This window comes from Ostrea edulis, chromosome 10 (assembly GCF_947568905.1).
Source record: "Ostrea edulis chromosome 10, xbOstEdul1.1, whole genome shotgun sequence".
NCBI classification, from domain to species: domain Eukaryota; kingdom Metazoa; phylum Mollusca; class Bivalvia; order Ostreida; family Ostreidae; genus Ostrea; species Ostrea edulis.
In genome coordinates, this window is record NC_079173.1 from 25,012,151 (window position 1) to 25,033,492 (window position 21,342).

Below are 21,342 nucleotides of genomic sequence, written 5' to 3' on the forward strand. Positions count from 1 at the left end.
CTTCAACAGGAAAATCTTTGTGTTAGATCAGAGAGGGGTTAGTCACAAGTTTGACATCATGGATACAGACAGCAGAAAGCTTAATAAACTTTAGGTCGTAGTACTGAAGCAACAATTCAATCGGAATCAGAATACTATAAACTCTGACAATCTATAGGATCGGGGTCGCCATACAAAGTAAATGAACATTTGTATGTGTATTTGTTGTGCGAGTGTTTGTTTAAATGGTTCATTTTGTATGTGTATTTGTTGTGTGAGTGTGTGCGTTTTAAATGATATGCTGGTAAGTGGTTACTTACTTATATTACGTACTTGTTCTATTTTTACAATCTTTTCCCAGATGCCGTTGTCTGAAAATGTAACTATAGCAACAGTGAACTGTCAAGGGCTTGCTACACTATATACATATGTAAAGATGTTAACTTCTTAAAACAAAAACACTACTCTATTATATGTTTGCAAGATACATATTTTATCGCTAAGCACAAACCATATATTGAAGCTCAGTGGGGTTACAAGTGCATCTTTAATTCATACATGTGGAATTCAAGGGGTGTGTGTATCATGTTGAATAACAACTGAAATCTACAGACTAAAAGCCGAGGTTGGCTGTACACATTATGAGGCTAGTAAAAAGTGATTTACGACATCACATTGTCCTAATCGTCTGCTTTGGGCTACTATTAAAAACTTTTTGACACACACTAGTCCTGCACAGGTCATTGAAAAACAATACAAACTTCTCATTTCTTTGTACGTGATTTATTAAAATACATACAAAAATTACAAGAAACGATGAATACAATTGATCTTGAAAGATTTATACATAAACACTGGATGTACTCAATACATGTTCGATTAAAGGTTTCACTCTCATTCACTCACAAAAATTTGGTCACTGAAAGGGCTTTCACTTGCACACTTACTCTTTTAAAACCTTTCCAATAAAAATGTCTGTAGTTTTTCTCTGTATATTAACTATATTTGTATTTCTTCATTGCACAAAACATTTTCAGACTGAAAACAAAGAAAATATACAATGATTGTATATTTATAGGTTATGGATTGTGATAGGGTGTATGAGGTGTCTTCTAAGACATAGGAAATATTGGATATTTTTCCATTTTAACAGACTTCCAGCCAGAAGGGGATCTATTCTGCATGTGGGGGAAAAACATCACCTCTCAGCCTTGTACTTTCATCATCTTCATCTTGGGCTGTTTACGCTTCAATTCCCTGCGATTTTCTCGCTCCTGAAAAAATTGTCCACATTATATGATCTACAGATGCATAATAAATATGTATTTCATATCTCATATTCTACGATACTTTTACAACTAATCCAAACCAGGGCATACCATATATACATTGTATACTAGATGCTTTATTTTTGGTTTATATCAAGACTTCACAGGAAAGTCTGAAGAAATGCTGAATAGACCAACACAATCAAAGTCCTGTTAAAACTTCAAAGTCAACAAACCATGTGCACATATTGTAAAACAGTGGCGGATCTAGACCTTACTCTGGGGGAGGGTGGGTTGAGGCCCGAAGGGGGAGGGCATGGGAAGGAGTTCACCTCCCCCGGGAAAATTTTTAAACTAAGATTGATTGAAAATGGTGCATTTTAATGCATTTTCGACTGATATTCTTGTTCCTTCTTCCTTTCATTTATAGTCACCACATCCTTTATAGAATTTAAACAAAAAGAATAAACTTGACGTAATGGATAGGGGAATAATTTCAAGGGTTGTAATTTACATGGTTTTTTCATTCTCGAGACATTCACAGGTTCTTAAATTCGCGGATTCGAATCACTATAAGCCCCCTCCCTTTTTTTAAAAACACATTGTGTATTAAATAATAATAGAAATAAAAATATTCATGGTTTCTTAAATTCGCGGATTTGTTTACACCACGAATATAGCAAAAATTTCCACTGCGATTTATTTTCCCCCTATACAGTATTGATTCAAAATAATTCATTTTATCAATGCATTTCAGACTGAAATTCTGGTTCCTTCGTGCTTTAATGCATAATTATCACTATATAAAAAAAATAGAAGAGCGGGGGTGGGTGGTGGGGGAGGTTCCAACCCCCAACCCTCCTAAATCTGCCACTGTAAAACTAACCTGAATAAAAATTAAAGGTGTACAAAAAAATCAGTTATAGACAAGGTCTGAGGACAACATGATAACTGTGAAACTCTACCTCCAGCTTTCGTGCCTTCTCGTCTTATCATTATAAGTGTTAACTATTGGTAACTATTACACTACTATTGATGATAACTGTGAAACTCTACCTCCAGCTTTCGTGCCTTATCGGGGTCCTCCTCATTCAGAAGCCGCTCTTTCTCGGCGCGGCGTTTCTCTTCCCTGCGGAGTTGAGCTGCCTCTTGTCTCTGACTGTGTGTTAGACGTTCGTATTCTTCCTCCGCTCGCTGTCGGTTCTTTTCTGCTTTCTGCTTGGCCTATAACGATACAATAATTTTTGTTTCTCAGGATCAGTGATACTCATATAAATAAGATATAGTATCACATAAAAAGGAATTCCTGTAGACGTATCTAATTCCACGGATGCGATTCATTATTTCACGGAATACCATCTTTTTATTTTGCCCATGGGTATGAAATTCCGCCGAGTGGCATATGGCTTGCATAAAAATAGCTTACATGCCTCAAATCCACTAATATGAAATTTCTCGGATTTAATGTGACTGCGGACATGGCGGAAATAAGTACCACGCGTAATAATGTGCGTTTACAGATCAATTACTGTCCGCGTTTTTCAACCTCCAACATTGCACGTAGGGGAAAAATATGCAGTAACTGAATATAATATATATTTCACTAAACATGTACATCAAATATTTATAACTATGCGCATGGGGTAAATTTACGTGCTTATTACGTGACCGCGTACTTAGTGTAAATTTCCCCCACACGTAAATAACCACTTACAGCAGTATCAAGTGGACTCTGTCTTAATGAAACTAAAACCAAGAAAATAGGCAATCTTGTGAACTGATTGGCTCAAAATACTTTCCAGACTTAGAAATGTTGGCATTTAAAGCATTTAAAGTATTATCATGAAAAGTAACTGACCTCTCTGCTCAGCTGGAGACGGCTGATCTTATCAATGCAGTGGAAGACCATCTGGAGCAGAGGCTTCATGGAATCCATGTCGGAGGGCTTACTCTTCCCCTTCCCAGGAACTGAATTTGAAAATTCATCCACATTTAATAATCCAGCTTCATATCTTAAACCTGCTACCCAACTGGAATCAACTTCAATGCAATTGGATACAGTACTTTATGATTAATAAACTCTAGAACAAATGAGTAGAAATGTGTCGAGATTACAGGGAGAATGTCACTGGATTACTATCTGAACTTCATTAAGAATGTGTCGAGATTAAAGGGAGAATGTCACTGGATTACAATCTGAACTTCATTAAGAATGTGTCGAGATTACAGGGAGAATGTCACTGGATTACAATCTGAACTTCATTAAGAATGTGTCGAGATTACAGGGAGAATGTCACTGGATTACTATCTGAACTTCATTAAGAATGTGTCGAGATTACAGGGAGAATGTCACTGGATTACTATCTGAACTTCATTAAGAATGTGTCGAGATTACAGGGAGAATGTCACTGGATTACAATCTGAACTTCATTAAGAATGTGTCGAGATTACAGGGAGAATGTCACTGGATTACTATCTGAACTTCATTAAGAATGTGTCGAGATTACAGGGAGAATGTCACTGGATTACAATCTGAACTTCATTAAGAATGTGTCGAGATTACAGGGAGAATGTCAATGGATTACTATCTGAACTTCATTAAGAATGTGTCGAGATTACAGGGAGAATGTCACTGGATTACTATCTGAACTTCATTAAGAATGTGTCGAGATTACAGGGAGAATGTCACTGGATTACTATCTGAACTTCATTAAGAATGTGTCGAGATTAAAGGGAGAATGTCGCTGGATTACTATCTGAACTTCATTAAGAATGTGTCGAGATTAAAGGGAGAATGTCACTGGATTACTATCTGAACTTCATTAAGAATGTGTCGAGATTACAGGGAGAATGTCGCTGGATTACAATCTGAACTTCATTAAGAATGTGTCGAGATTACAGGGAGAATGTCAATGGATTACAATCTGAACTTCATTAAGAATGTGTCGAGATTACAGGGAGAATGTCGCTGGATTACAATCTGAACTTCATTAAGAATGTGTCGAGATTACAGGGAGAATGTCACTGGATTACAATCTGAACTTCATTAAGAATGTGTCGAGATTAAAGGGAGAATGTCGCTGGATTACAATCTGAACTTCATTAAGAATGTGTCGAGATTACAGGGAGAATGTCAATGGATTACAATCTGAACTTCATTAAGAATGTGTCGAGATTACAGGGAGAATGTCACTGGATTACTATCTGAACTTCATTAAGAATGTGTCGAGATTACAGGGAGAATGTCGCTGGATTACAATCTGAACTTCATTAAGAATGTGTCGAGATTACAGGGAGAATGTCAATGGATTACAATCTGAACTTCATTAAGAATGTGTCGAGATTACAGGGAGAATGTCGCTGGATTACAATCTGAACTTCATTAAGAATGTGTCGAGATTACAGGGAGAATGTCGCTGGATTACAATCTGAACTTCATTAAGAATGTGTCGAGATTACAGGGAGAATGTCACTGGATTACTATCTGAACTTCATTAAGAATGTGTCGAGATTACAGGGAGAATGTCACTGGATTACAATCTGAACTTCATTAAGAATGTGTCGAGATTACAGGGAGAATGTCAATGGATTACAATCTGAACTTCATTGAGAATGTGTCTACATATCACAGCCTGAAATTAATTCTATACTTAACGTCAGATCTAAAATTCAAAACCTACTAGTGGGGCGGGGGTGGGGGGGATAAACTAACAAATCATTATCAATTAAAGGGGCATGGACACAATTTTTGTACCCAAAAAGTCATTAATAGATATTTAATGATGTGATTATTTGATTTGTGTAAAACAAAGCAACAAACCTTAATTTCAAAAACTGTTGCAAGAATAAATTTGAGGCATCAGAACTTTTCATTTTCAAAACAAGGCACAAGCCCTGTTCATGTTTAACATTACAAAACCCCAACACAAAACAAGGCACAAGCCCTGTTCATGTTTAACATTACAAAACCCCAACACAAACAAGGCACAAGCCCTGTTCATGTTAAACAGACTCCACCACAAAACAAGGCACGAGCTGGTGTTCATGTTAAACATTACAAAACTCCACCAAAAACAAGACACGAGCTGGTGTTCATGTTAAACATTACAGAACTCCACCAAAAACAAGGTACCAGCTGGTGTTCATGTTAAACATTACAGAACTCCACCAAAAACAAGGTACGAGCTGGTGTTCATGTTAAACATTACAGAACTCCACCAAAAACAAGACACAAGCTGGTGTTCATGTTAAACATGACAGAACTCCACCAAAAACAAGGTACGAGCTGGTGTTCATGTTAAACAGACTCCAACACAAAACAAGGTACGAGCTGGTGTTCATGTTAAACATTACAGAACTCTACCAAAAACATGACACGAGCTGGTGTTCATGTTAAACATTACAGAACTCCACCAAAAACATGACACGAGCTGGTGTTCATGTTAAACATTACAGAACTCCACCAAAAACAAGGTACCAGCTGGTGTTCATGTTAAACATTACAGAACTCCATCACAAAGTTGAGGCTTAAATTTTATGAAAAGGAAAATAAAATTTAAAACAAAAATTTCTGTTCTTTCTTCCTTGTGTTTGCTCCCTAAATCGATTTATAATTAATGTACCTTATGTCAAAATGTTGAATGCTCTAGACATACTTTTTTAAAGAAATCTTGGTGTTTTCAAGTGGTTTCCTAGCTAAGACAAACGTGTCGGCAAACACAACTTTGGGGGCAGAATCTTATGTAAATACAAAGTACATCCTATATAAAAATATTTTCAGTCCACTTATTTATAACCAATCTTTAATTCTATAACTGAATACTGTCAATTTCGATCAAAAATCGTGTCCAAGCCTCTTTAAAATTCATGTATTTAGAGAAATTGAATGTGTCTGGATTAAAATAAGACTTTGTGTTACAAGGTTTGTTTTATGAGTTTGGGTTTGTTTTATGAGTTTGGGTTTGTTCTATGAGTTTGGGTTTGTTTTATGAGTTTGGGTTTGTTTTATGAGTTAGAATTTGTTTTATGAGTTAGGGTTTGTTTTATGAGTTAGGGTTTGTTTTATGAGTTAGAGTTTGTTTTATGAGTTAGGGTTTGTTTTATGAGTTTGAGTTTGTTCTATGAGTTAGGGTTTGTTCTATGAGTTAGGGTTTGTTTTATGAGTTAGGGTTTGTTTTATGAGTTAGGGTTTGTTCTATGAGTTAGGGTTTGTTTTATGAGTTAGGGTTTGTTTTATGAGTTAGGGTTTGTTTTATGAGTTAGGGTATTGTACCGTTGAAGACAAACATCAGCACAGGTTTCACATCTGGCATCTTGGAAGGCTGACCGTCACTACAAAACAACAAAACACCAAATTACAATCTCGCATTGATCATCACTAAGGTTTATTAAGGTGGGTCAATCCTCATGTGACTCATCAATATCAATGGTTGAAAGTTGAAGAACTGTGTTAATTTCCACTCAATGTGTAGTTAAATTTAATTAATAACCAAAGAAAATGTGTATGTTGCCACATTTTTAAAGATGTCAGAGATAAAAAAAAAAAACAGAAGTACTGTACATGTATATATGTTAAGATCAGAAAATCACACATTTTCATTATACAGAATAATTGAAATAGATCAAAACTTGTTGCAATGACAAATTTTAAATGTCAACAGTCTTAAAACAGTTTCTGCTAATTCATAAACAGAGTTCTTGAAAAGTGTTGGTAATGTCCAATTATCCGATAAAAGTAGTAAATGTCCGACACAAGTTACTTAATTGTCGGTCCTGATGGCCGATAAAAGATTGGGATTGAAGTCTGTTTTTTAGTGGGAAAAATGGTGGCCATGTGGACCATGAATTTTCAATCCGATGCTAAATCCGGCAAGGCATTGAAACGTAAATGTGAGGAATCTGTTGTGAGGAACTACGAGGAGAAAAGAAACTTATTGTTTCAACCCGCCTGGCAAGCTGGGAGAGTGTTTGATGCGGTTTTACCTACTGCTAGGTGACACCATCTGTTCAAAGTTGAAAGAACAACTACACCCAGGCCAAAGTGAGAGAGAAAGTAGTTACAACAATTGCAGAGGAAGATGAGAAAGAAGTTGAGAGGAATAGACAGGATAGAGAGAAAAGTGGAGGGTGAGAGAGAAGTAGAGCAAGAAAGTGACTCAGATAGTGAAAGTAAGATTCAGAGTGTGAGGAAGATGAGAAAGGGTGAAAGAAGAATTGATGAACTTATAGCTGAGATGGAGATCGAATACAATTAGCTGATTATAATAAAATTTATAAAAACCTCAAAAGCGATGCATTTTTTCTGGACTGACAAAATTTTGTCCGACACTTCAAAGGAAATTTGAAGAAACTTTGCATAAATATGTATAAATTGATAGTAGATATTGGGGAAATCATGCATACTAGACATGTAGTAGAAGAAATACCAGCATAGGAGTTATTGCCCTTGACAGCATTTTTAAAATTATAAATAATTGGAAAATATAAACTTTTTCAGTATCAATAGTTTACCAGATTTTTTATTTTATGCAACGAATAAAATTCCTTTGAAAGATATATTTCTATCATGCGCAAAGTTTAATTCAATAAAGATTTTTGCAAAAACCAATGACATCACATGAGGATCGATCAACCTTAAACTGAAAATAAACAGCTATCTGGAGGAGACTGTACTCCTAATAAAGAACTAGAGGGTTACATACTCTGTTGATTTGATCCCTGCGTATTGATCCGAAAAGTGAATGTATTCATAACAAACAACTAGAGGGCTATATACTCTGTAAATTTGATCCCTGCGTATTGATCCAAGAAGTGAATGTATTCATAACAAAGAATTAGAGAGATACATACTCTGTAGATTTTATCCCTGCGTATTGATCCGAGAAGTGAATGTACTCCACACTGGACTCATACTTCTGAAGAACCTGACACACCTGTTGACGAATACAGAAACTTTAATTTAAAACACACCTGTCAGTCTCAATGAGAGAATGTAGAAACTTTAATTTGTTGTGCATCTGTTGGTGAATGTATAAACTTTAATTTGTTGTGCATCTGTTGGTGAAAGTAGAAACTTTAATTTGTTTTGCATCTGTTGGTGAATGTAGAAACTTTAATTTGTATCTTTAGGTGAATGTAGAAACTTTAATTTGTATCTTTAGGTGAATGTAGAAACTTTAATTTGTATCTTTAGGTGAATGTAGAAACTTTAAAGGGACTGATTCACGATTTTACCCAAAATTTTGTTTTTCCCTTTTAATGATCAAAATCTACTGTCTAATGTGTTTGAAAGATTTCACATGAAAATTAAGGTTATACATCATCACAGAAGCTCATTATAGAGAGATTATTATTTGTTTTGTAAACAAAGATTGCGGTATGCTATTGTTTACGAAATTTTCAAAAGGAATGGATATCGATCCAAGTATTATTTTATCTTTCACATTTCAAGCATTTTTGGGGTGAAATGTGTCATCTACAAGTCAAAATTTGTGACCATGCAAAATTAAGATGCATTATATTTCAAAATCAATATTTCAATTGTTTGTTTGTTTACATAAAAAGACTCGAGTCTTTGTTACATAACACATATTAAGGCTAAAATATAGCTCTCATTCTTGCATTCAGAAGGTCAAAATTTTGGCTTTCAACAATAAATCAGTTATATTTCTAATGTTTAACATCAAAAATGGAAAATATTTTTATCAAAAATCGTGAACCAGTCCCTTTAATTTGTATCTTTAGGTGAATGTAGAAACTTTAATTTGTATCTTTAGGTGAATGTAGAAACTTTAATTTGTATCTTTAGGTGAATGTAGAAACTTTAATTTGTACATGTATCTTTAGGTGAATGTAGAGAAGATCTGATGTACCATGTGTACTTGTAATTGTAAGATTTGAAGTTTATCCTGAATGACCTCTGACCTTTTTGTCCAGAACAGCTGTAGTGGCTTCCATGATCTCACTGAGGACTTGGAAACTTCCTGGAATATCCAACTTCTTATCAACATTCTTTTTCTCCGTGAACTGATTCTGCAGGGATTAAAATAGCTTTATCAAAGTAGGATTTTAAAGCGATTAACATATTACTTCTAACGAATTGTAAACAACATTTCCAGTTTGGTGAGAAGGAAATGAACAGCTTCCAAGAAAATCTCCCGACAAAATGCATCTACAAACAAACAGATGAGGTGAAACCATCATTCCAAACTTCATTTGTTGGGATGAAATTAATCCCCAAATGTCCAGTGAACTATCAATACAGATCATTGTGTATTATAATTACGGATCATTGTGTATTATCATTACAGATCATTGTGTATTATCATTACAGATCATTGTGTATTATCATTACGGATCATTGTGTATTATCATTACGGATCATTGTGTATTATAATTACAGATCATTGTGTATTATCATTACAGATCATTGTGTATTATCATTACGGATCATTGTGTATTATAATTACAGATCATTGTGTACTATAATTACAGATCATTGTGTACTATAATTACAGATCATTGTGTATTATAATTACAGATCATTGTGTATTATAATTACAGATCATTGTGTATTATCATTACAGATCATTGTGTATTATCATTACGGATCATTGTGTATTATAATTACCGATCATTGTGTATTATAATTACCGATCATTGTGTATTATCATTACAGATCATTGTGTATTATAATTACGGATCATTGTGTATGATAATTACGGATTATTGTGTACTATCATTACATACCAGATCCAGCAGCTCCTTGTGGAGTTTACTACAGCTCTTCTTCTGGACAATGGCAAACACAAATTTATCCATCACCTTCTGGTCCAGGTCTACCTGTATTACCTGTAAAGGATTGTAAGATTGTTAGATTCTGCACTACCACAAAGGACAGGATTGTTAGATTGTTAGGTTCTGCACTATCACAAAGGACAGGATTGTTAGATTGTTAGGTTCTGCACTATCACAAAGGACAGGATTGTTAGATTGTTAGGTTCTGCACTATCACAAAGGACAGGATTGTTAGATTGTGCAATATCATTGGGTTCTTAATTCCAGTCAATTTGTTAAGGTAAATGTACAAAAAACTTTGTATAATAATAGTCTTATATATACATGTACGTCAAATTGCGTGAACATGAAATCACGTGTGGTCTGTTGATTAAGAGTCCTTGCATGTATTTCAGCATCAGAAATATGAAAGTGAGTAATTTTATTTCATGAATGATACCTCTCACGAAATTATGCAATAATCAATTCCTAGCATACTTTTAGAAATCTACAGTACTTTCTTGCACATTATTAGACATTTTGATAAAAAAAAACATTCGTTCAGCCCCGGTGACCTAAATAAAACTACTAAATTGTGCACAAACTTACAATCTGGTCTGAAGAAGGTTTGAGCATGTTGGAAATAGAGCTGATGAGGTCTTGTCGCTTCAAGAATTTGAGCTCCACCAGCATACCCTCCACACAAGTTCTACCGCTGCACCACAGGGCATAAACATTCTCCGACTCCTTCATAAGCGTTCCCGAGGCGGCATCTTTAGAAGTGCCGTCATCTCCTTCAAATCAAAAGATGATCATCACTTGATTGCCATATAAAGTTGTAATCAGCATGAATTGAAAGTTATGAAAAACAAATCCATGGTATCATTTTATGTCAGAGTCAATGAGAATTAAGCGCTGGTCTGTAATTAACTTAGTAATGTCATATTTCTCAATAGATCACTTGATAAAACAGTTTCTTTGGATGATACCTACCCACAATGCTGAAGTTCTGTTCCAGAATGTCACGATGTGCGTTCAACCATGACTGAGCTAGTTTGTGGTTCTTACTCTTGCCTTGCAGGAAATTTAAGAAATACACCCCTAACCCAGCCAGCATCAGAATCTCCACGTAGAAACTGTCCCAGTTTGTTCTCAGGTGCACTGGTACCTACAATGTAAAAACATAAGCATATTCTCTATTTTCTTTAGGTAAGACTAAACATCTCCAATCTCGACTGAAGGCAAACTTACATCTGCCATTTTAAGTTCTGGCTGGCCATCCTTTGGCTTGGCAGCCTGACTCTTCTCTTTTTCAAAACCTTCAAATTCATCTTCATCAATGAAGTGTTCAAATTCTTCATCTTCTGTCTAATAATGATAAATCAAATTATACAATGTTTAGGTCATTGAACAAACAAACAAAAACATGTCAATATAATATCTTATCGTCCATGTTAATTTCTGTAACTTAGGGCTGCATATTTGAGTTTTTATTACAAGCAGAATATCTTCAGCATTTTTAGTTACAATATATCTTATACAACATCTAAATATTTTCGACATTTCCACCTCAACACTATATTTACAGCATTTCCTACTCTACACTATATTTACAGCATTTTCAGCTTATCCACTAAACACAGTCTTCTTTACTGATTTAACACTATGTTCAAAGTACACCTTGCTTATCAACTAAATGCTGTGTGTTTACAGCATTTTCAGATTATCTAATACACATGTTTGCAACATTTATCAGTACTGCTTAATAATCGAACACTACCTTTACAGTACTTCCTGATTAATAATTAAACCCTACCTTTACAGTACCTCCTGATTAATAATTTAACTCTACCTTTACAGTACCTCCTGCTTATTAATTTAATACTACCTTTACAGTACTTCCTAATTAATAATTTAACTCTACCTTTACAGTACTCCCTGATTAATAATTTAAACCTACCTTTACAGTACTTCCTGATTAATAATTTAACTCTACCTTTACAGTACTCCCTGATTAATAATTTAAACCTACCTTTACAGTACTTCCTGATTAATAATTTAACACTACCTTTACAGTACCTCCTGCTTATTAATTTAATACTACCTTTACAGTACTCCCTGATTAATAATTTAACCCTACCTTTACAGTACTTCCTGATTAATAATTTAACTCTACCTTTACAGTACTTCCTGATTAATAATTTAACTCTACCTTTACAGTACTCCCTGATTAATAATTTAAACCTACCTTTACAGTACTTCCTGATTAATAATTTATCTCTACCTTTACAGTACTCCCTGATTAATAATTTAACTCTACCTTTACAGTACTCCCTGATTAATAATTTAAACCTACCTTTACAGTACTCCCTGATTAATAATTTAAACCTACCTTTATAGTACTTCCTGATTAATAATTTAACACTACCTTTACAGTACTTTCTGATTAATAATTTAACACTACCTTTACAGTACTTTCTGATTAATAATTTAACACTACCTTTACAGTACTTTCTGTGTATCAACTTAACAAAGTATATTCATCATGTTTATTTCTGCTTAATAATACAAATTAAATATGGTCTACCACCAACTGCTTGTTTTCAAAATAAGTGAAGTTTGATAAAAAAAAATTAAAAAAAATTGGGGGGGGGGGGTCCATTTTTGAAATATCAGTATTTAGACTTTGATCCTGACCTTAAATTAAGCAATACCTTGATACAAAGAGAAAAAGGGCAATTATTTATATTTCACACAGACCAATTTCAATATAAGTGGAGTAAGCTGTATGAAAACAATTTTTCTGCTTACCATGTATAGTATTTGCTATTTTCTACAACTTATAATCATATTAAAACAATATACAGTATCTTTCCAGCATTGCTTCCACAACAATTACACACACAGACAGCCACTCTCTGCTGTTATCACAAACTTAGACACTTGCTTATAAATATAAGCACTGAGAATAATAAATCAGGGCTCCAAGTCACATTTCCTATCAGGTCGCTAAATGGAGACCTAGAAATATTTCTGGTCGTCATTTCAAAATTTCTAGTTGCCATTTACAAAATTTCTACTCGCCATGGTAAAAGAAATCGTAAATAAGACTTACAAGTTGTTTTTTTTAATTTGAATATCTTTCATTAAAAAAATTAGCACCAATACACAATGTACGTGTTTGTGCTAAACCTTGATTTTCCACCATCTTGATTGCTTTCAAACATTGTTTTGACCGAGACTGAAAAAACATTTATTCAAACCTCCAATCCCGATTATAAATTTTAACTGGATGCCCAAATTTTCTTCACTTGCAAAAATGTGACTTGAATATAATCTCTATTGGCAAAATCAATTTTCAGATTGCAAATGCGACTGTTTTACTCGCAACCAGGAGCGCTGATCAATGTGATGAACTTACTTCCACTGTAGATTCGTCCTCCTCTACATCTTCCGTTACAGGCTCCGCCCCTTCTTTGTTAGTCTGTTTATCATTATCGCCATCGGCAGACCTCGATTTCTCACTACTGGGTTCTACAACAAACTCCTCTGAAAAGAAACAGTACGCTGAATATGATCTAGATCTTAGAGAAAGCAAACTGATGACCAAACAAAACCCCCGTAATCTAGCTACTACTACAATGCTGTACTGTAATTATATCAATGACTGGTCATCAATAAAACCCCGTTAGATGTTGACTAATTTCTAATTTTATTTTATTCAATTTTTTTTTTGAATAGCTCACTCCATTATGAATTCTTTAATATTACATGTACATTTGTGATATAGTGGTAATGAGTCAACTAATATTTATCCCAATGCATATATAGCTTAATGTTGATATAACTCTGGTGTCTATATATTAATCACTTGATATACATTGAACAAAATGTGTAACAATTTGTGTAAAAGTCAGGCTTAGACCTACATGTATTTTGTTTATCTGAGCCTGACCTTGCATGATGCAACCCACAGCAACCTTGACCTTTCGTCTGTGTAAATGTTTTACATAATTTTAAGTTATAAGCCATTATATATGTTCATAAGTCAGTAACATAGAGTGCATTAAGGGATTTGTTGCAAGTCAGTATCAAGAATGCCTGAATAAAGGGGAGATAATTCCCAACACATACTCCATAACTTTATATAGATAGTATAGCTCATTTTGGGGATTTTTTGGGGACACATGAATGATATTTATCAACTTTGAAATGATCGCATGTTTGTCAAAAGGAGATAACTTATATAAAAGATTGAATTTTTTGTCCACACAGCAAAAATTCAAGGGACGTAATTTGAAGAAAATATTAGGAATTGATTTAAAAATTTGAAATGAATGCATATTAAAATTGATATTATTTACAGGAAATGACTTGTATGAGTAAATTTTAAGAGAAGCTGTCAGTAATCATGGAGAATTTTTTGGAAAGTGCAAAAAAAAAATTATTGAAAAATTCTATAATTTTATGCAGCGTTATTGATAAAATCATTCAAAACGCATGTGTGAGTCACTTAAACTCAAATAACACAGAGTTATTGATCACTTTGTTGTTACCATGGTAACAAGGACAAAGTTCTTGAAAAAAACAGTGAAATATACCTCTTTAAAGTCCAAAATAAATACAATTAAGATAATAATATGCATATTTTTTTTAGTTTAAGGTAAATGGAAAAGGCTTATATAAAATTTTGTTGAAATAAGAAATTTAAATATCTCAGCAAAAAATGGTTTCCATGGCAACCAACATACCTTGCATTGTAAACAGTCAAAAATTCAATAAAACAATAGATTTTTGAGCTAACTTTTTTCAAAAACGCAACACAATCATGCAAGGTCTTTCATATAGAATTAAATAACAAATGTTAGATTTTTATTCAAAAAAATAAAATCAGTTAAACAACTTTTAGTTTTTTGTTACTGACCTTACCAAAAACTCCAATTTTTTTTCATGTTCAGCTACATTTTCGAAAATCTATCTAATTACTAGGCTAATGATCTAATTTAGGTCAAGAACATTTGCCTTCTGGGTGCATCAATTACTTTCTAATGACATGCTAAATTCTATTGAACCTTGTAAATGACCTTGTCCTACAATCTCAAGGTCACATACATTAACCAATGACCTTCATATTTAATCAGTTGACCTAAACTGCATTTGGATTTAATTTAAACTTGTATACTACTAACGAACCTGTGTATTTTTTTTTAAAATCACATATTGCTGTGGTTTATATATATTATAGTTTATATATGATTGCGCCCATGACAAAAGGTCTTTATGGCATATTCAAGAGAACAAAGAAATAACGTCACAAAGATTTGATGTTACGTAGGCCTAGCGCCATACGTAAAGATGCATATATCCCTATGTACACGCACATGATTCAAAACCACGTGTTAGATTTAGGCTAGTATGCACGCTTTAAACCAAACCAAAAAGACAATTTGGAAACAATACACAGGTTTGGATAAAATATTTATAGAATTTGCGATATTTAAGAATCTGGATGTTCCGCGTCAGTTTCTTTCGGCAGCGGACCGGCAAAAGTAAAACATGTAGGTAACAGCAGATATAGCAGCGCAAATCCATGAAGGTTCATCTAAGATTGTTATTTCTTTGAACAATTAATCCTGAATGAATCTGAGGTAAAAAAAAAAAATCATAATTTTCAATACAAAAGTTGAATCCACTTTCTAAAAAATTCATGATCCGCCTCAGCTGCAATATTTACACTGTCAAGTCGATGTTAAACAGAAGATTTGTGATACATCCCCCAATTTATTAGGTTATACCCCATCATAATTCATTATACATAATTTACAGACTAGTAAACAGTCATGAAAAACTTGAGTATTTTTGGGTTTAGTAGATTCTGTATGAAAAATCTGTGCGTCTGGTAATCCTATTTATAAATCCAAGAGAGATAACTCTGAGACAATAACTTAGTTACTGAGGTACCCCAAAGGAAAATGAAAGGTGAAGATAACGAACATCGAACAGTGATCATTCTCCTAAATCCCGTAAGCAATTAAATAGATAGTTGGTCAAACACGGACCCCCGGACACTGAATTGATGTGTTAATTTAACCAAATATGAAAAGTTCACTTGCTATTCACATGTTTATTAAACAATTATTACCAGATGCAAATATATCACATTAGGCAGCAGATTTGAAGTCAAATTGTGCAATCTTCGTAACATGATATGTAGGATTTATATCGTTTTCCGGTTTTATAAATTCATTTGAAGCCGACATTAGGGGTCTTCGGAAGATGAATAAGTTATTAACACATTTACAGTCATTGGTCTAAATTTGAGAGTTTCTGACACATATTAGGCCTATAATTTTCCAGGGGGAGGGGGGGGGGCAGCTGGAGGGGATGTTTGGGATAAAAAGAAATTTAAAAAACGCAGAGGAATTTCAAATAATTATTGACAAGCAATCCAAAAAAAAACCCCACCCCAAATGCATGGCTATAAGAATTGAAACCTAAATAGTGTTATCATTTCCTAACTTCGAATGCAAATTCTAGGGGGGGGGGGGTAAAAACAAAGAAAAAATTAACTTATCAAAAATAGGACACCTTCCCCTCACCACCGCCATCCTGGTTCTACATGCCTGGTTTTAAGAGTATAATTTAGGAAACATTGATTATGATATCGAAAACAAATACTCACTGAAAATAGAGAAATTGATTTTTTGATACATAGGCTACATGTAAGATGTTGGAATAAGTAGGCCTCAAGTATTTCTATATCGAAATCTCTATGAAGTGTATTGTTTTATTACATTTAAAATATGGATGTGGTCTAAAGTACATGAATTACAGAATTTGTAATTGGAAAACGTGTGTGCTATACCCATAGCGTAATGATATAGGGATGGGATATTTGTTAGAGGATCTACCAACAAAATACCCCCCCCCCCTTCCCCCTTCTCATCAGAACAACAATCCACATCGTTACGTATACAATATTTTGAAATATGAATTGCATTATAATAGAAATTCAGTCTTCGACGTTAACCGGTGGCCCGATGCCCGAGGCCAGTAAAATCGGGATCGGGCTTCTAAAAATATTTAACCCAGGAGTCCGGCGGGCCTTTAAATGTTTTATTGGATGTTTTGTATATATTACAAATAAAGCGTGAGATTGACTCAGACTTTGTCAGGATTCGCATCGAAAAACGATCAACCATGCTGCCTTTTCTGAAGTATATAGGGAGGCAAGGGCACTGGAAGTTAATGTAAATATATAGTATGTGCATGTATAAAAAATACACATACTATATATTTAGATTAACTTCCAGAGTCCGTGTAGGGAGGGGGCTGGTGTCCATGAAATTCCAGACCTCACAAGCGTATTTCGCAATCACAACCATCAGATCCAAAATTTATGCCCCACTGAACCGAGGGTGGTCCTTTGCTAAGATTTAATTCTGGAGAAAACAAAATGTTTTCTATGTGGTGTTTACAAAACAATGTAGAACATGAGCTACTGAAGTACATATCTTCGAGATTAATATGTTGAAAAATAAAATAAGATAATCCTTTTGATGTCAGTTGTTCTCTAACTATGATCATCTTGATATGTATTTCCCTACAGTCAGAACATACATATTACATGTATCTATAGTGTAGAATCAGCATGCAACACCTTGCAAATGACAAGTAATCAAATTAGAAAAAAACATTTTGGGCCATTAAAATATTGTTCGGGCTTGCAAAATTATTATACTGGGAGGCCCGAAGGGCCTGTGCTTCACAAAGTTTTTCGTGAAGACTGGAAATTACATTAACCATTTGATAGAAGATAAATTATTTCAGTGAGAAGGAAATACTTTGAATACACAAAAAGTGCGTCACAATGCATGTTGAGTATGACGCAATATGAGGTGAAAGTGTGACATCAGCATTGATACTGATTGAGTGTAGAACACGATTTAGATATTCTTTGGGTTTTTTTTAATGAGAAACAAGTGTTCTACACTAGACATACTTGGAATCTTATTTACCGGTGTTCACTATTAATTTACTAGATCTATCTGTCATTGGGGACAGTTTGTATGAATTTGGAATGATTAAATGGACTCTAACTCTGCTATTAACTAACATATCAAATTTAATTTACAGAAAAATAGGCTAATCTCTACACCACCTTTCAAGTTTCCTGTTAAATGAATTTCTTACTGACCATCCAGAATTTGTTATGTTGTCTGCAAAGTGATATTCATTCATTTCTTCCTTTAATTCTAGAGAGTTCACATCAAGGGGGGTAATAATTGTGTAAAATAGTAGGCCCTAATGTAGAGTTTTGAGGGGTTTTACAAAAAAGGGTAAATTGTTTAACTGTTTTTATTTACTATATTTGTAGTAAAAATAACTGTCTTAAAAACGGCATGTAGAATTAATGTCAGCCCTGCTGCGTTTCAGAGAAAATAGTGTCTGAAAAGAAGTCATAAATGCTCTTTTTTACCTTAATTTATGACTTATTCTTAAGAATAAGCAAGAAAATACACATTTTTTCAATCAGAAGTACAATAATCTAAGTGCCTTCTTGAATTTCTATTCACTGTACATTGCTGGGAAATTGTTTTATTAGAAATATTTGTGAAAAGATTAAAAACTCAACATCTCATGATTTAACTGTGGGTATGGTCCGTTGCCATGGAAACACGATGCATGGTTCCAGTAATTTTCACTTTTTTAACATTGATTATCACCATACACAAAAGTGTGAGAGTTTCATTCAGATTTGTGATTTTTGCACTTTCCACTTTTTTAAAGAAAATTCTCAATGGTTACTGACAGCTTCTCTTAATTCTTTAATTTTTTAAAAAACAAAAATGACCTTCCATATATCCCTTTATAATCCCATTCTTCCACGAAGACAACTAATTTATGATCGACATTTCTTCCACTCCATCACTAACCTTCATCTTCAAATTCTGCAAAATCGTTGTCTTCCTTTTCAACATCCTGTTGTTTCGCAGTTAATGGTGACAACCAGAACAACAAACAGAAAAAAATCCACGACTTCATCACCTGCAAAAGGAGACGAAAAGTCAAACCATTACACCTGTCTCCTTACATTGATCTCTTAGTATCCAATCTAATGCGAAGAACAATATATGCATGATAGAAGTCCATTTGAAGCATATTCTAGACTATTGTTCTCATTATAGTTGCATCGATCTCAAGTATGACAACAATAAATTTTTTCACTTATCAGCTACATGTATACTTTACTTATTTTCAGCATCATTCAACATTGATAGCTAGATATAAAACATATGGTCATTTACTCTTGAGACTATCTGAGTTTGTATCCATTTATCATGTTTATACAAATGTAGTGGTCAGCCGGGTTCGATCGCCGGTGGCCAGATAGCTCAGTTGGTAGAGCACCTGACTAGAGATTCAGGGCCCCGGGTTCGTATCCCGTCCTGGTCCGTTGCATTTTCTTCCTTCCTGTTACACAGATAAGGAGAGGAAGCCAATGTACAGCCATCTTGTTTTAAGGATATTGATTAATCATAACTTTCAACTCGCACAATAGCCCGAGAACTATAGCTCCATAATGATTTGTACGGACGACTAGGAGTTTCCTGTAATATGCAATTTCAGAGTTGTCCAATAGTTCTTTACCTATGTGAAAGTCGTGCGCACAGTGAGACGCAAAACATATTTTTGTCCACATGCGGTGGGCACAAATGCTTATCCAGCTCTTGCATTTGGCAGTTTATGCGAAAGTTTTTTGGACCACACAGGACAGTCGGTCCTGTGTAATCGATGAACACACAGGACCGAATCAAATTTTGTCAGACTGAAAAATCTAATGTAAAAAAGTGAAACACGTGAAAATGCAAAATCAAGGAAATTTTATTTATTATATTAGTAATACTATTGATTTCTTTTACCAGGATCGCTCCCACATAATACTTTAGACAGTCCATGTGGTTTTAATCACATTCATTTACGTATTTGGATTTGTGCAATATTTACATTTTAATGACTCCACATCAAAATAGTAAAGCTCAAAACCGGACACTGAGACATCGGACATTCCGGTCCGGTGTAAAAAATGATGCATCGGACCTGAGACACTGCACATCGGTCTGGTCCGACTGTCCGATGTCTTTCGCATAGACTGATTTGGTAGCATAAAGAAAGAAAACTGGGCTTTTCACCAATTGTGGTTTGACCCATAAAAGGAGATAATCAAAATTATTGGTTGAAAGGTGTATTAGAGTAAAAATATTTTGGACAGCAAAGTTTTTCATTCGGACATGTGAAAGTTTGAGTGGGGAACTAAGACTAAGACAAAAGTTAATGTCTATCTCTGCTGTACATTGGTGTAGCAGGGCTTGCACTGACAATTGCATTTACTGCTTTTTGTAAGTTTTTTTTGTTTTTTTTTTGGGGGGGGGGGGTTGTAAAAACTTGCAACAGAAATTTTGAAAAAGTGACAGACATTTCATATTATAGAAAGTGCAACACTTTCTGAATTTCAGCTTTTTGAATCAAAACAGACTCGAGGCTGTTTTGCCTGTGTAGAATGTGGATACCATGTCGCATCTTGCTTACTTAGAAGTTTACACAAGACAAAGGATATAACTATTAACACATCCAAATGGCCAAAATTAAGATGAGAGAAAATTCGAACGGACCATTTCCTGTATACACGTAAATCATAAAATCTCAATGTATAAATTACAACATGACGTGAATTTTCTTTATATCAGATACACAACACCATTTCATGTCTCTAATAAGCAATGAAATATACTGAAGGTAACCAATATGCGATGTGATTTCTTTAAAGAATCATGTTGATGGAGGAAATTCGAATTGTGGGACCGGTTTGTAATTTCCAGACTTAAAAGAAAGTTGGGAAAGTTCTTTTTTCATGCCATCGATATGTTGTATGACTCTTATCACTTCGTTTAAAAAAATCGCAATTTTTACAAACATTAATAAAGATATTTACCTGTCCTCACAGTCCTGTCTTCTGTCGCAGTCACGAGCCTCGATTTCGGTTTTTTTTCCCCTTGGAATGAATATTGTTAAAACCGTAATCGGATTTTATTTCCGGAATATGTATCACGTCCAGTAACCAGGGGGCGGATCCAGTAAAAAGTAAAGGGTGTAACTTGATGAAACAGGGGTCTGGGGTCCCATGGGATGAAAGCCCTCGGAAGCTTCTATATTTTATATAAATCTTATAAGGCTTGAAATATGTCACTGTCCTATTTTTACCACTCTCTGTCATTTTAATGAGAAGAAATTGCATCCAAACAGTTTTTGAGATTGTATA

General features: G+C 34.3%; 1 protein-coding gene across 2 annotated transcripts; it reads right to left on the reverse strand.

Annotated features, from left to right (window-relative positions):
- Nucleotides 1–746: 746 nt before the first annotated feature.
- Nucleotides 747–21,131, reverse strand: LOC125665611 (PAT complex subunit CCDC47-like). Of its 2 annotated transcripts, XM_048898350.2 has the most exons (14): nt 21,016–21,131; nt 18,959–19,070; nt 13,444–13,571; nt 11,274–11,390; nt 11,016–11,190; nt 10,632–10,816; nt 9,996–10,097; nt 9,171–9,278; nt 8,097–8,179; nt 6,520–6,578; nt 3,106–3,215; nt 2,304–2,471; nt 1,182–1,253; nt 747–1,017 (listed from the first exon to the last, which is right to left on the reverse strand). In XM_048898350.2, exons 2-13 carry the CDS (start codon nt 19,065–19,067, stop codon nt 1,185–1,187), a joined length of 1,413 nt encoding a protein of 470 aa, XP_048754307.2. In that variant the 5' UTR covers nt 19,068–19,070; nt 21,016–21,131; the 3' UTR covers nt 747–1,017; nt 1,182–1,184. The 2 variants fall into 2 exon arrangements, with proteins under 2 accessions (XP_048754307.2, XP_048754306.2); XM_048898349.2 differs by having other exon boundaries at nt 747–1,253.
- Nucleotides 21,132–21,342: the final 211 nt, after the last annotated feature.